Source organism: Acartia tonsa, chromosome 7 (assembly GCF_053477335.1).
Source record: "Acartia tonsa isolate MP-2025a chromosome 7, ASM5347733v1, whole genome shotgun sequence".
Classification (NCBI taxonomy): Eukaryota; Metazoa; Arthropoda; class Copepoda; order Calanoida; family Acartiidae; genus Acartia; species Acartia tonsa.
Window position 1 is genome coordinate 11891176 of NC_137266.1, and position 16546 is coordinate 11907721.

Genomic DNA, 16546 nt, shown 5'->3' on the forward strand with positions numbered 1-16546 from the left:
TGAGCAGCAAATAGTATTATGTGGAGATAGGTTTGGTGATGATTTGCATTGAAAATAGCCCAAAAAATGGCTTAACGGCTGAGCCGCCAGCTATTAGCAGTTATTTTTCCAACTTTTTGTTCGATTTAGGGAAAATAGACCTACCAAGGATTACTCATGCAAAATTTCAGATCGAAATTCGTATAATAAGTGCCATTTATACATTGATTACGAGATAGCATTAACCCCCCCCCCCCCTTTATTTCCAATGTCCTATCCCTTTATCCCTAACTTTTCAGACTGTACAAATATATTCTTATTTTTAGGTGTTAGTAGGTATTTTATTAATGGATTTATTATTACATGGATCTTGCACCAAGTTATCATGTGCTCTAATAAAAAAATTGTAGCTGGCTAAAATAACGACCCCCACCCCCCCAATACGCCCCCTTTATCCCATCCCTCCTACTAGATGAAGGAACTGACCAATAATTGATGTCCATGTTAGCAACCTAACTAACGACAATTTTTTCCCTGTCAAAATATCCACATATATTCTACATCCATTATTTTATTACAATTGTTCTTTGTCCGTCTGTAAATAATCCAAAATCTTTGAAATCTTACAAGGTGCATCGCTAGGAAGCGTAGCAAATAAGAAAACATTAGCAAAGGAACCGCTTTACAATTTGATACTCTTTAAAAGAAAAGCATGTTAATTTATTTTCAAAATTACATTTTAGTGACATGGTATGATTTGCTAAGGTTCGCTTATAAGGATGTTATAATCCATGTTATATTTTCTTTTCTTATTTACTCTTGAACGTCATGATTATTTAATTCTCTAGGAAGTACAAGAAACATTTTACTTACGAAAAAAAAGAGACCATTTTCGTGTAAAACCTAGGTGTTTAGGTACTAAATGTTTACTAAGATCTCTGTAACATAAAACCAAGAGGACAGCAATTTTCATGAAATTATGCAATATTTGTACACAAATAGAGTGATGAGGTGCTGGGATCTTCAGGAATAAGACAGTGGCCGACAAATTGATGTACACACCTAATGTTAATTTTCAAATTTACCCCTTCTGTAGATTACAATTAGTGGTTGTAACGTTGAAACGTCCCCAATAACGAATAAGAATCCGTTATTATTAAACATTGGGAACTAGTGCAATAAACAGCCTAATGTCCCCTCCCAATATGATTCAATGCATGGTTTCATAATTTGTGTTTTATTTAGCTAATAACGTCCTGTTATTTCAAAAAGATTTAAAGACTTTAGGCCCTAGCTAACATGCAGATCTAAAAGAATTTTGCCTTGAATATATCTGTCACTCCACCATAATTTAGATCAATTTAAGACAACTTTCAAAATTGTCATCCCCTATAAGTTGATAAGAATCTGAGGTTGTCTATCAAGGTAGACAGAGATTTTAGAAAATATTATAGTAAATTCAAATAAAATAATAACTAATTCAAATGAGTTTTTGATTGTTGAAACATTTATTTTGGTTCATTTTTTTCTCTCCATAATTCCGACTAAAAAATTCATATAAACACAAAAATTACGCCTTTAGAAAATTTAAAAAAATCTAATACTGCTAGTTTGATTAACTTACATGACTTGATAAACTTTTTATGATTGTCAATGTAATTTAAAATCCATTGTACCCTCCCTTCCCTCAAGAACCGATATAAAACTATCCAGAAGCCCGACCCATACTTTTAAAACATTAAAAACATGGCTTGTAGCAATATGCTACTTTAAGTTTTGTAGATTAATGGCTTTGTCCCTTATAAGGTTAAAATCAACCATAAAATTTGGACAAAACCTTTAAAATTGATCAAAATGTATGGTATGTAAATCTTCTTGTTGGACCAAAATAAAGATTCATAGAAGTTTACCAAGTTGTAATCAATACCATAAGGAAGTATTGTTCATCTAGATAGACATCCTACCTATACATATACTGGAGGTTAACACGCCTAAAACAATCAGTCTTAAACATTATTTGATTTATCTTAAAGCCTTTTATTGACTATTACCAATATACCCGCGACAAAAACTGGCCAAACCAATAAAACCCGATTTTTTACGAGTTAGGTCTGGTTTTGGGTTTTGATAAAAAAACACGGGTTTTTGAACAACCTGACCACACTCCCTTGAGCAGCATACATTGATGATAATGTTATGCAAGTCATGAAAGGAGAGGAATCATTGCTTCAGAGAGAGAAAGTGCAACTCAATATAAATACAAGGTAATACAGGGTGGTCACTGTCAGTAATTTAGTTTTATTTCATGTAAAGATTATAATGAAATTACAAAGAAATTTAAACAATAGATGGGGAAGGGGTAAAATAACTTTATGTTCCCACCCAGTGAAACCTGTGCCGACTTTCTATTGGGACTCTGGGAATATCAGCCAATAGCTTCGGAAGTATAACCGCAGCCAATTCGCTACAAAAGAGCAGAAAGCAAATTGCCAACCAATCAAAATCTACCAAAGTTTTTGAGCTAATGAATAAGCTAACCTTAATATGAACCATTGGGGACTAGTATAATAAACAGCCCATAGTCCCCTCTCTCCCTGCATTTTATACGCTTTTAAATGAAAGGACACCCTGCAATGACAAGTATGAATGAAGAATAGATGTTAACAACATCAATCAGACACAATTTTACTGATTGAAAATTCATTACTACACCACCACATACATACACTATATTTACGTCAAGGTTACATCAATAAATCTAAAATTATAGATGTATAACTAGACAACTACCTGGATCCCTCTGTTAAGGACCTTTCTGTCTGCTCGCAAATTGCTTTCTGATCTTTTGTAGCGACTTGGCTGTGTAAATATTCCCGACGCTATCGGTTCAGTTTTAGAGATCCAATTGAAAGTCAGCATAGGGTCCTCGGGGTGGGGACATACAGTTATTTAACCCCTTCCCCCCTCTATTGTTTTACTCTAATGTTATATCTATAGTGTTGATTAACTTCTATGTGGTACCAATCAATACTTCTTTAAACCTAATTTTTATGACATAGATGCATCAAGGATTCAGACCAAGTTCAAATAGTTATCAATTTAATCCTATTATATAAAGTAGTAGGTTATTTTTTTTCTGTAGCATACATAAGATCTCAATAACTACTGAACTGATATATTTTTCCCTATTAGGGAAAGCTTCCCTTGTGTTAGGGTGTTTTACTTTTAGATTTCATTCTTGGAATGATTTTAGGCACTTTTTCTGCCCATTCAATACCCATTTGAATATATATCTTCTATAATACAAAGTAGAACAATGTATGTCCGTCTGAAGCTTAAGATCTCAGTAACCGCTGAACCGATTGGGCTCTACTTTTCAGGGATTATACCTACTGGTCCTGTGATGGTTTTAAGCTATTTTCTTGGACACCCCCAACCCCCCCAAAAACCAAAAAATCCCCCAACATTTTTTTTTTTTTTTTTTTTTATTGTAGAAGATTTCCTTGGTCCTTTATTTATTTTTTTTTTGCAGGAGATTTCCTTGGTCCTTTTACGAATTTCACCTAATTTTTTTTTGATCACCTCTTGGGGCAAAGCCCCTAGAGGCTAGGGGCGAAGCTGCTAGTTATACATAAGAAACTAGCGATGCAGCCACTAATAATAAAAATAGTTGAAGTGGTGTACCAACTTTATATCTAAAGCCTGTACTTAAAAAACACAAAATATCAGTAACTTTTAAAAAAGAACATAACAAACAAACTTAAAATAAAAAATTTTGAATCCATCAATTAATCTTATCAATTTCAAAACATTAATCATATACCTACATTAAATTCATCTTAAGTTCTTAACAAAACTTCATTGTTCTTTTTAAACAAAAATGCTATTTGCTTATCATTGCTCCCCTTCTAATTACCACAAATATATTTGTTATTCATTCTAGTATTGATATTATAATATTAGTTTATTAAATTAAAACTGTAAAAAGTGTAAAACAAGGTAAAATGAAAGAAAAGCTTGCAGGATTAGTATCCAAAATAAAATCCAATAACAAAATCTTTCTATAAAGGAAAACAGGTGAAAAAGATATCTGTAATGGTTTTCTACTGAACAGATTGGGTCACAAAAATATCTAAAATCAATGCGTTTTTTCTAACAGTTTCCCCTACAATATTAACCATATTATTAATAATGTTTTCTTATTCGTTGGCTTAACAACTTTGGGGACTTGATTTGAATTTTGATTAGTTAGTTTATTTAGTTAGTGTCTAGATGTTTCAACAACCAATTGCAATCAACAGAAAGAGTAATTTTATATCCAAAGTTTTATAATAACTTTTTTTTTTCTTTGACTTAACAACTTTGAAGACTCTAATTCAATATTGATTTTGGTTTATTAAATTGAGTGTACAAACATTTCAACCATTAATTGTAATCGATATAATGGGGAGAAGTACATAAATTTATTAGCCATTGTCTTATCACTTTAAATCCCTGGCTCTACACTTTTCTAAGGTATGAAACTGTGCAGGAAGCATAGTTCCCTGCAATCTGTGTATGAGAGGTGACCATTGCAGTGCAGTGGCACAGTGTATAGACACAATATTACAGGATTAAGGATGCAGATATGGATATGGGGGCAGCACAAAAGAAAGCAGGGATCTAAAGGGATAAGACAATGGCCGATAAATTGATGTATTCCACAATGAACAACAAAACTACCCTTTATATAGATTACAATAAGTGGTTGAAATGTTTTAACACTCAAATTAATGGAACAACTAATCAGAAGACAATAAAAGTGTCCAAAGTTGTAAAGTCAATGAATAGGATAACGTTATTATAAACTTTGGGGACTAGTTTAATAAACAGCCCATTGTCCCCTCCATCCCTGAAAGAAAGGGAATTGGAGAATATCCAATTAATTTGAATTGTAGGTACCTCAGTTACAGTTTCACTTGTTAAAAAAACCTGGCTTATTAAATTACTTACATAAAGAAAGTAAAACTTTTTATTAATCAATTAAAAGAAATTTTAAAAAAAGCTTACAAAATAAAATCTACCTACTTAAAATTGTCATTATTCGTTATTGTTATATAATACTGACCAAAAAAGTTTGAACTGTATTTATTGCTTTAACTACTGAAAAAAAACCTTTTAAATGTTAAAAAGGTCTCTAAACTATCCATGTATGAAATTGTCGCGAATTAAATGCAAAAAAGGTGTGTGACCCATATATAGTTTTATTGGACAAAGCTCATAAAACTGCATCTTTCTTCTTATCAAGGAAAATGTTCAGAGTTAGTTTAGGGTTTAAGGTTATATTAACCTCTACTAAATATCTAAAAAGAGGATCATTTTTTTCGCATAATTCTATAAAGTTGGGTGATTTGTTTTAGCCAAATGCTCTTATTAAGTCAAACTGTTCTAATTATGGACCATTTCGTATATCTTAATATATTTGGTTATAATTATAGTTCAAGGGGGGGTTGGAAGTTTTGACATATTTGCGTAAACCTGGCAGCTAGGCTTTATCTTTGGACTGAGAGGATAGGTTATTAGAGATAAAATCATTCTTATATGATGAATTTCACGAAGTTTTAAGATTTTTTAGATAGACCTCCAGGTACCGGAGCTGCAGGCCTCCAGGTGGTCTCTGTACAGGTAAAAATAAAAATAAATTATTTTTTTTTTAAAGTTACAAATCATTTTATAAAACAAAATATGCATCTTTTTTTTCAAATATGTGTTTTATAAGTTGACCTGTAACTTAATTTTTTTTTTTTTTTTAATTTTTACCTGTACAACATATACATTTAAACACGATGTATACAATTATAACAGTTACAAAAAAAATACTGGTTATAATTAAGAACACTATGACTTAATAAGCGCATTTGACTAAACAACACAATTTTATGAAAAATCTAGCAAGTACAAGATATTTTTTGCATATTTTGAAAAAAATTTGAGTGCAAAAACATCTAGTTACCTAGTTAAAACAATCCGAAAAAAGTAACATATAAGAAACACAGAAATCAAGATTGGACGGGACATTGGGCTGGTTATTAAAATAGTCCCTAAAGTCTTATAATAACGTTTTCTTATACGTTTGATTAGCAACCTTTAAGACTTATATTGAATTTAGATTAGTTGTTGCCTTTAGTTGAGTTTCAAAACGTTTCAACCACTAATTGTTATCTACATAATCGGTAATTTTGTGTATCATTGTTTGGGGATGTACATCAACTTGTCGGCCATTGTCTTATCCCTTTAGATACTTGACTACAAGGTGACCACCCTGAATTACCATTGTATAAACAACGAAAGACAGTACATTTCTAATATACCTATACACTACAGTACATATTATACTTTTTGTAACAAAAATACTCCAAGAAAACACAAAGTGCCATAGGGAATACAAACCAAAATACTATTATCACCAACCAAGTTTTCTTATGTAACAAATCCCAGGATAGTTTAGTACTTAAACTTTACACAAATTTTCGTCCTTCTGTCTGTCAGGTTTATTTGAACTATTAAGTTAAAACAATAGAAGAATAAGGGGTTAAATAAGTGTATGTCCCCACCCCGTAGACCTGTCCCGACTTTCAATTGGGTCTTTGAATATCAGCCAATAGCGTCAGGAATATTAGCACAACTAAGTCGCAATAAAAAGCAGAAATCAATATGCTAGCAAACAAAAAGGTCCCAAACACTTGATACAGGCAGTAATCTAGATTATAAATGTGACTGTACTTTTATACATTTATTTTTGAAATAGCAGTCTTTAATTGTGGTTAAACAAGGATGACAACATCCATAAAAGCGAAGCTCTGAAACGGTAGGACAAACGGACATTAACACTTGTATAATGTCAGAACTGAATAATCAGAATGCGAATGTATAAGGGTCAAAGCAAAATTGTAGGTAAATTTGTTGAAAAACTGCTTGATACAGGATAATAATTATGGACATACTTACATTTTTAGGACTTGATTATAGAGTTGCTTCGCTTATAATATTGTACTTTTTTTGTCCCAGGAATCAGTATACCAAAAATCAGACCAATCGGATAATTAGGTCACATACAAATTTGTTGTTAAAAATGTAAAAAAAAATCAACATGATTAAAATGGACGTACGGACATTTTGGTAATGATTATAGCGTTGCTACGCTTTTTAACTCGTACCTAACTACTAAAGGAATCACCAAGCAAAATTTGAAATCGATAGGACAATTCTAACATGCCTAAATTAACGAAAAAAACTATTTAAAAAAGTAAAAAATCAACATGTTTAAAATGGACGTACGGACATTTTGGTAATGATTATAGAGTTGCTACGCTTTCTAAATCGTACCTAACTACTGAAGGAATCACCATTCAAAATTTGAAATTGATAGGACAATTCTAACATGTCTAAATTAACGAAAAAAGCTATCCGTTACGGACGTACGGACGGACCGACCCTAATTATAGAAAAGCTTCGCTTTTAAAAAGAATAGACAACTAAAATCAAAAGAAAATATTTTCAAAATTTTCAAATGGCATTGTCAATAAATCATTAACTATCATATTTTTGACCACTTTTTTTCTTTCTTATTAAGTCAAAGCTATGTATTCTCTTTACATCCAATTTTTCTTCTTTTTTATTAAGGCTTTATGACTAATAAATACGTGTTACAATGATTACTAAACTAGGAAAGATATAGAGATAGGGAAGGAAGAGAAAGAAAAGAGAGAGAAATAGAAAGAAAGAAAGAGAGAAACAAATAGATGTAGGTTTACAAGGAAATAAAGCCTAAAAAATTGTCTAACAAGGATGACAACATCCATAAAAGCGAAGCAATGAAACGGTTGGACAAACGGACATTAACACTTATATAGTGTCAGAACTGAATAATCAGAATATAAATGTTTAAGAGTCGAAGCAAAATTGTAAGTAAATTTGTTAAAAAACTGCTTGATACAGGATAATGTGTATGGACATATTTACATTTTTAGGACTTGATTATAGAGTTGCTTCGCTTATAACATTATACTTTGTTGTCCCAGGAATCAGTATACCAAAAATCAAAAAATCAGATCAATCGGATGATTAGATCACATAAAAATTTGTTGTTAAAAAAGTAAAAGATCAACATGTTTAAAATGGACATACTGACATTGTAATGATCATCGAGTTGCTACGCTTTCTAAATCGTACCTAACTACTAAAGGAATCCCCATGAAAAGTTTGAAATCGATAGGACAATTCTAACATGCCTAAATTAACGAAAAAAGCTATCCGTTTGTGACGGACGGACGGACCCTTATTATAAAAAAGCATCGCTTTTAAAAAATAGAGGAAAAGTCTTAATGAGATAAAGAGTTCGGCTACTTAGAATAGATAAGCTTTCAAACTGTTTCCAGTATGGCTTCAAAACCGATTTATAACCGCTGAATTAAAACCGGTTCTTAGCCATTATAAAATACCATATTACAGACAATTTATTACGAATAATAAAATAAACAAGGATGACAACATCCATAAGTAGCGAAGCACAAAAAATTGTGGATGGGAATACGTAGAAGTAGATTTAAAGTGTATTTTATTATTAAAATCAAGAATAGATTTATTGGAGAAAATAAACACGAAACCTTGTTTTATTTTGTATGATGAAGACTGTTAAAGTAAATTACATACTAGATGCACATAACAATGGGGGAAAAAAATTTGAAACTGTTAATGCAAAAAAGTTTTAAAATTGGACCAAAAATACCAAAGATATGGGGAAATATGTCAAACATATAGAAATAGTCAAAAACCTGCTAAAAGGCAGTTTGGCCGCCATTGTTTCTTTTCTTAAAACACCAAAAATTTAATGTTAATATCTTTAACTGAAAATTTTTTGAAAATTGGACTATAAACACAAAGATATGGGTAAAAATGTGATATATACAAAAATAGCCAAAAACCTGCAAAAAGGCAGTCTGACAGTCATTGTTGTTTTCTTCAAACGACAGGAAATTTAATTTTGATATCTTTAACTGAAAAAAATTCGAAAATCGGACCATAAACACCAAATATATGGGGAAAAATGTGAAAAATATGAAAATAGCCAAAAACCTGCAAAAAGGCAGTCTGACCGTCATTGTTGTTTTCTTCAAATGACGGGAAATTTAATTTTGATATCTTTAACTGAAAAAAATTTGAAAATCGGACCATAAACACCAAAGATATGGGGAAAATTTGTAAAATATAAAAATAGCCTAAAACCTGCTAAAAAGCAGTCCGACCGCCATTGATGTTTTATAGTTAATTGTGGTCCTTAATGATGGGAATGTTGTCAAAAAATTTCAGCTCTCTATCTTTTATAGGAGCCGAGAAAATCACGTTTCCCCCAATTCATTAATTACGGACGGACGGACGGACAGACGGACGGACGGACATTGTGAATTATAGAGTAGCTTCGCTACTAAAAACCGTAAGTTAATTCAAGTTTTGTTAGCCCAGGACGTTGGCCCCTGAGGGCTTACAAAAACTGCTTTAAATCTTATCATTTTTATTTTAATATCCGCGGAATGCTATCTTTAATACGATGCGATAGATAACTATTACCATTCAAGTTCCATATAAAAAAAATATATTTACTTCCAAAAATACTTAAAAATACTGAATAAATGAATAACAATTGAAGTATTGATGTTTTGAAATCTAAATAGCTAATTACCTAATATAAAACTGAAATTTTTCCATAATTTTTTTGTTCAGGTATTTAGGTTATTTTTAAAATTCCTGATTGGTTAGGGTAAACCTAGCAAGGTCCAAACTTTTCCACCAATGACTTTAATCTTAACTTTTGATGATTACCTGAACGATAGGGTTCAGTGGAGACTTTGTATCAATTTCCATCTTAGCATTGGACCATCTGGGAATCTAGGAAAAAAATATCATATTAGTGACATTGTAGAAGTCAAGAAAGACTTTTTTCTTTTTGTATTAGTAAATCCTTTTTATAACTTTTTATGCTGTTTATCTATCTATACATATTATTAGAATTAAATAAGTGTACCCCTTAATTCACTATTATCAAACATAATTGTCCAAAACTGTAAAGAAAAAAAGTGTTTAACTCCCTCAAACTTAAAAAATATCATTTTCTCCCCTCTAAATTAAAAAAATCCATATATTGCCTCCTTTAACCTTTGAATACTCTAATTTTACCCCTCTCAAAAAAAAGCTTAGATGTCATTGGAAGAGCGGAACTTTTCGAACCAGTACAAAGAAACTAAGGCATAAAAAATGGTTGCAGCACTTGTAGCATAAAAGTTGCTTGAATTTGTCTTGTCTACAGTCCCAGCAGTGCTGTAACTCTTTGTTTTGTTAACCCTTACAGATCTAGTTTTTTCAATGTCATTTTTTTGTAGGTAAGATAGAGAGTTGTGACTTCATAACTTTATAAGTTTAATAATTATACGTCGGCAAGAGTTGATCCTATAAGGATATCTGGTCTGTGTCGGTCGTGGCGTCCGGTCAAAGTGAGTTAGGTGGCACCAAATTTATAAAAAATTCTAAATAAATCTTAATTTCTACATTATGACTTTTGTGTATAAGGTAGAAACCTATTTTTTTTTGGTGAATACTTAGATATCAATGACCATCTGATAAAAGTGGTGTTATGACCGTTTGACCGCTCCCTGGCCGGCTTTATGACCGATTTTTGTCCGGCTTTTACTACAGACATATATCATGAATATCGTGGCTTTTATTACAGCTAGAGACCTATAATTTTTTTTTGTAAATTCTTGAGCAACAATAAACAGATAAAAATATTAATTGGCGCCGCAAACCGCCGTTTTACCGCCGTAACCGCCGAAAATGGCGGTTTCCGTTATTTGCCGTTTTTCGGCGATGATCAGAAAAAGTAATTTTTTTGTTATGAAAAATAAAAGTTCGTCCTAAAATTTGGCCGCTCTACAGCTGTTTTAATATTTAGCGGCTAGCTGAATAGTCCCTTTCGTGGCAACGCTCCTTCAGGCGCGATTTGTCATATTTTTAAAAGGGTTATTTATAGGTTATTTTAGGTTAGGTTTTATTGAGTTAGGTAATTGCTCCATAGGGTTAGGCAATTGGCCCCGCAGGGTTAAGGCCACCCGCTGTGGCTAGAAATAGAAGAAAAGCTACTGTGAAAAATACGAAGAATCGCCCCTTAAGGTGCGTTGCCACGAAAGGAACTATACCCTTTATTTCTTTGCATATTTATTTTCATATTTCTACTGTGACGTATAATCTTTATATTATTTCTTTTTAACTAGTGGTTGCGCCCCGAGCATCCAAGGACTGTATTTGAAAATTTATAAGAAATAGCTAAAAACCATCCCAAGACTCTTAAAATAAAATACCCTACAAACCATAAAATGGAAAGCTCAATCCAATCAGTAGTCATTTAAACCTTGAGCTTCAGACAAAAATCTAACTACTTTATATAAAAGGATTAATTTTCCTGGTATTATAATTGTGTAATGTACAGTATTTACAGTTATCTAGTCTTCAATACTTAACAATGTCTGTACCTAAGTATGACTTTACATTCAGAAATAAATAGATGGTTAAAGAGAGTAATTTTTTCGCGAATTTTCCATAAAGTTATGTGTCTTAGCGTTTAGTAAAATACGCCTATTAAATTAAACTTCTTAATTTTGACTAAATATGAAATGTTCATAATTAAGAACAGTTTGACTTAAGAAGCGCATTTGACTCAACACTAACGCACAACTTTATGGAAAATGCGCGAATAAAATTAAACTCTTCATTTAATACTTTCCAGTATGGCTTCGAAATCGACTAATATCCACTGGAATAGAACTGATTTTTAGCCATACTGAACCGTAATGAAGACAATTTTACCCGATTATTAAAAAATCATAAAATTTAAACCCTAATCTCAAGATTTTTAATTTAATATCCGCGGAAAGCTGCATACAATAAGATAAAATAAATAACTATAGCTTCACAAAAACGAGCTAAAACTTCTTTAGAGCTTTATTGTAAATAAGAGCCAAGCCAAGCGTTATCGAGATCTTACAGAACATACAGACAACATTTTAAAATCTATTTCCCTATGCACTATTTCCCTAGCCAAACATACTAGACTAAGAGACACTTCTCTAATTAAAACTATCAAATGAACAGAATAGAGAATAGAGTTTAGATAATAGATAACTAGTCTACTAGACTATGGACACTTCTCTAATTAAAACTATCAAATGAATAGAATAGAGAATAGAGTTTAGATAATAGATAACTAGTCTACTAGACTATGGACACTTCTCTAATTAAAACTATTAAATGAACAGAATAGAGAATAGAGTTTAGATAATAGATAACTAGTCTACTAGACTATGGACACTTCTCTAATTAAAACTATCAAATGAATAGAATAGAGAATAGAGTTTAGATAATAGATAACTAGTCTACTAGACTATGGACACTTCTCTAATTAAAACTATCAAATGAATAGAATAGAGAATAGAGTTTAGATAATAGATAACTAGTCTACTAGACTATGGACACTTCTCTAATTAAAACTATCAAATGAATAGAATAGAGAATAGAGTTTAGATAATAGATAACTAGTCTACTAGACTATGGACACTTCTCTAATTAAAACTATCAAATAAACAGAATAGAGAATAGTTTAGATAATAGATAACTAGTCTACTAGACTATGGACACTTCTCTAATTAAAACTATTAAATGAATAGAATAGAGAATAGAGTTTAGATAATAGATAACTAGTCTACTAGACTATGGACACTTCTCTAATTAAAACTATCAAATGAATAGAATAGAGAATAGAGTTTAGATAATAGATAACTAGTCTACTAGACTATGGACACTTCTCTAATTAAAACTATCAAATGAACAGAATAGAGAATAGAGTTTAGATAATAGATAACTAGTCTATTAGACTATGGACACTTCTCTAATTAAAACTATCAAATGAACAGAATAGAGAATAGAGTTTAGATAATAGATAACTAGTCTACTAGACTATGGACACTTCTCTAATAAAAACTATCAAATGAACAGAATAGAGAATAGAGTTTAGATAATAGATAACTAGTCTACTAGACTATGGACACTTCTCTAATTAAAACTATCAAATGAACAGAATAGAGAATAGAGTTTAGATAATAGATAACTAGTCTATTAGACTATGGACACTTCTCTAATTAAAACTATCAAATGAACAGAATAGAGAATAGAGTTTAGATAATAGATAACTAGTCTACTAGACTATGGACACTTCTCTAATAAAAACTATCAAATGAACAGAATAGAAAATAGAGTTTAGATAATAGATAACTAGTCTTGTACTAGACTATGGACACTTCTCTAATTAAAACTATCAAATGAACAGAATAGAGAATAGAGTTTAGATAATAGATAGTTACTCTTATTTCTAGACTTTAAGACGCAATTATCACAGGAATTTAAAGTTATAATACAATGGCCGATAAATTGATGCACTTCCTCAATAATGATACACAAAATAACCTCTTCATTAAATTACGATTAGTGGAAACATAACTTAATGAATCAACCATTCAAAATTCAATGAAAGTCACCAAAGTTATTAAGTCAACTATAAAAAACGTTATTATAAAACGTCACCCTGACAATTTGTCTATCTTGATGGGAACTGAAAAAATCCCGCTTAAATATATGAGTATACCAAATGCTCATCTTTAATATTACATCTATTGTCCGAAACAAAATGGTGATATTCAAGGGTTTTGAATGGAGTAATCAAAAGCATTCTCATTACTAGATGTTTAATTACTTGGATATTGCACCAGATTTTCACCTACTCTAATAAAATGCTATATCCAGCTGGTTAATATAACGATACCCCAATCCACCCTATCCATTGCCCTCCTACTGGAGGAACGTACTGACCAACAAATAAGACTATGGTAGCAATCTAAACCGACGACCGAATTTTCCCTGTAATAATATCCACGTAGTATATATCCATTTTTTTATCACAACAATGATAATGTAGATTAGCAGCGCAGCATATATTATTTCAATAAGTTGTTTATATTATAAACTACCGGTAATGCCCCTAGAGGCATCTAGTGGCACTTTAAATGTTTTTTTATATTTAAATATGTCTATGTTGCGTTTGAGGTTTATGTTTCGTTGAACTCTTTGTTAAATCGAGAAACGTAATTTTTTTTTTGATTTTTTGTGATTTCCCTTGGAAGGGTGGTGGTACCCTCCCCCAAAATAGTTATAAACCTTCCTGGGACCTATGAGAAGCTACCCTGTTAAGGAGAACCCGATCGGTTCAGCAGTTAGCGAGATCCTTCGGTACAAACATACAAACATCCTGTTACTTTATTATAAGGAAAACAGACGCATTGAAGTGTTAAAACAGAATACCTGGGGGGAAAAAGTACAGACATACCGATAGACAAAGTAAATTTTAGAGCAGCTACGCCATTTCCACACAATAGGTTAGTCCGGATGTAAATCGCATAATTAATTTGAAGTTTAGATAAGACCGTTTAACACGGAACATTTAACATTTCATTTCAAATACAAGAAGCTACTCTATAGGTTTATCAATTATTGGTTGTACTGACATTTACTTAAGTGACATCTAAATGAATATGACTTTGAAGTCAGGAAGGGAGGGGACTTTGGACTGGAATTTAAAATGGTACCCAATGTTTTATAAATACAATATCTTATGCGTTTAACAAAAAAAGGGAGTTTTTTCAGTGAATTTTGATTGCTTCCAATTTATTGTGATCTAAAGATGGGGTAATTTTGTTGGTCATTAATGGGTATAAACATTATTTTATCATTCATTGTCGAATCCCTGCTATGATGTGAAGTATCAAATGACTTCATTTAATTAATTTACAACACTTCTTTTCCGCAATATTTACCAACTTCCAAAGGTGGATTATGATCCTATTAGCATACCCCTGCTAATGATCTTTTTCTTTTTAACTAAATATCCAGCCGTTTAAGAAGATCTTAAATTACAAAAATATAATATTTTATAGTTGTAGACTTGTTAATTAAGGCATCCTTGTTTTATAATAGATTTAATTAGCAATGACTGGCGGATGTATAATTGATCAAAATTATTTGCCATTTAATTTCAGAGTAACAATTATAATATTTATGTCTACCTCAAATGCGTAGAACAAATAGGAAAGCAAAGCTTCAAAAAATTACTAATGTAAATATTATATAGTATACTAGCAGCCTCGGGCCTCTAGGGGCTTTGCCCCAAGAGATAATTGGAAGAAAAAAAATAAAGTACTACTGGTGCTACTCATAGTCTAATGTGTTCTCAAGAAAATTACTACTGGTGCTGCTCATACTCAAGAAAATTATTTTTTTTTTTTTGGGGGGGGGGGTGTCCCACTCCCAAGAAAATAGCTTAAAACCACCACAGGACCGATAGGTATATACCCTGAAGAGTAGAATCCAATCGGTTCAGTGGTTACCGAGATCTTAAGCTTCAGACGGACGGACGGACAGACAGACATCAAGCTACTTTGTATTATAGATTGTTTCTTGTTGTCTGGGGAATCGTCATATCAAAACTTAGACGGGATGACTAGAAAAATTTGATCATACAAAATGTTTGTCAAATTTTACAGACGTACAGATTTTATGGTGCCTAACCGACAAAGGAATTATTATGCAAAGTTGGAAATTAATGGGACAGTTATAAAATGTTTAAATTAACGAAAAGAGCTATCAGTTACAAATGGAGGAACCTCCCCGAATTAAAGAACAGCCTCTCTTTTAAAAAGAGCAGCTACATATAGTTATACTAATGTATTACATCATATGTACCACATGCAAGTTATGCTACTTATGAATGAGGATTCACTTGTTCTTAAAATAATGATTATTATACGTATTTAACCATGCTATAAAATTAAATAATTGTTATGTTCAAATTTTGAGTTGCAATGCTAAAAGAAGTATCAAAATTATTGCCTGACATTTCATGTGCAATAATAATTTGTGTTTATTTATTATGCAAATATCAATAAGATCAGATGCTGCAGAAAGTTTAAAATTTTAGCAACAATCAGATGTCAATTACACGGATCTATAGGAATAAGATAATGGCCGATAAATTGAAATACATCCCCAATGATGATGCACAAAAATACACCTTCTGTAGATTACAATTAGTGTTTGAAACGTTTGGAAACTTAACTTAATGAACCATCAAATTAATTTGATTAAAAGCCTCCAAAGTGGTTCAGCCAAATAATAAGAAAACGTTATTATAAAACTTTGGGGACTAGTGTAATTAACAGCCCAATATCCCCTCCCTTCCTGTGTCAATTAAATAAATTTTTACAGTTTAACTACTTGGCATATCATGAAATTTTGCGTATTGGCAAAAGAAACAATAACAAGAGTAGTTTTCATAAAAACTGATGCCTTTTAAAATAAAAAATAAAAATAATCACTGTCCTTTCGTGTAGAGACACATAAACTATAAACATATAGTAATTATATTGCCCTCAAA

At 31.5% G+C, this 16546-nt stretch overlaps 1 protein-coding gene across 2 annotated transcripts in view; it reads right to left on the minus strand.

Moving 5' to 3' along the window:
• LOC145324831 (uncharacterized) overlaps positions 1–16546 on the minus strand; it is an 84614-nt gene that overhangs the window by 49599 nt on the left and 18469 nt on the right. For both annotated transcript variants that reach the window (XR_013881333.1, XM_080167507.1), the window contains exon 7: positions 9838–9903. Coding sequence is in view for 1 of the 2 variants with exons in the window: in XM_080167507.1 (XP_080023633.1) it covers positions 9838–9903 (66 nt within the window). In the remaining variant the exon portion in view is untranslated. The remainder of the gene's footprint in view (positions 1–9837; positions 9904–16546) is intronic.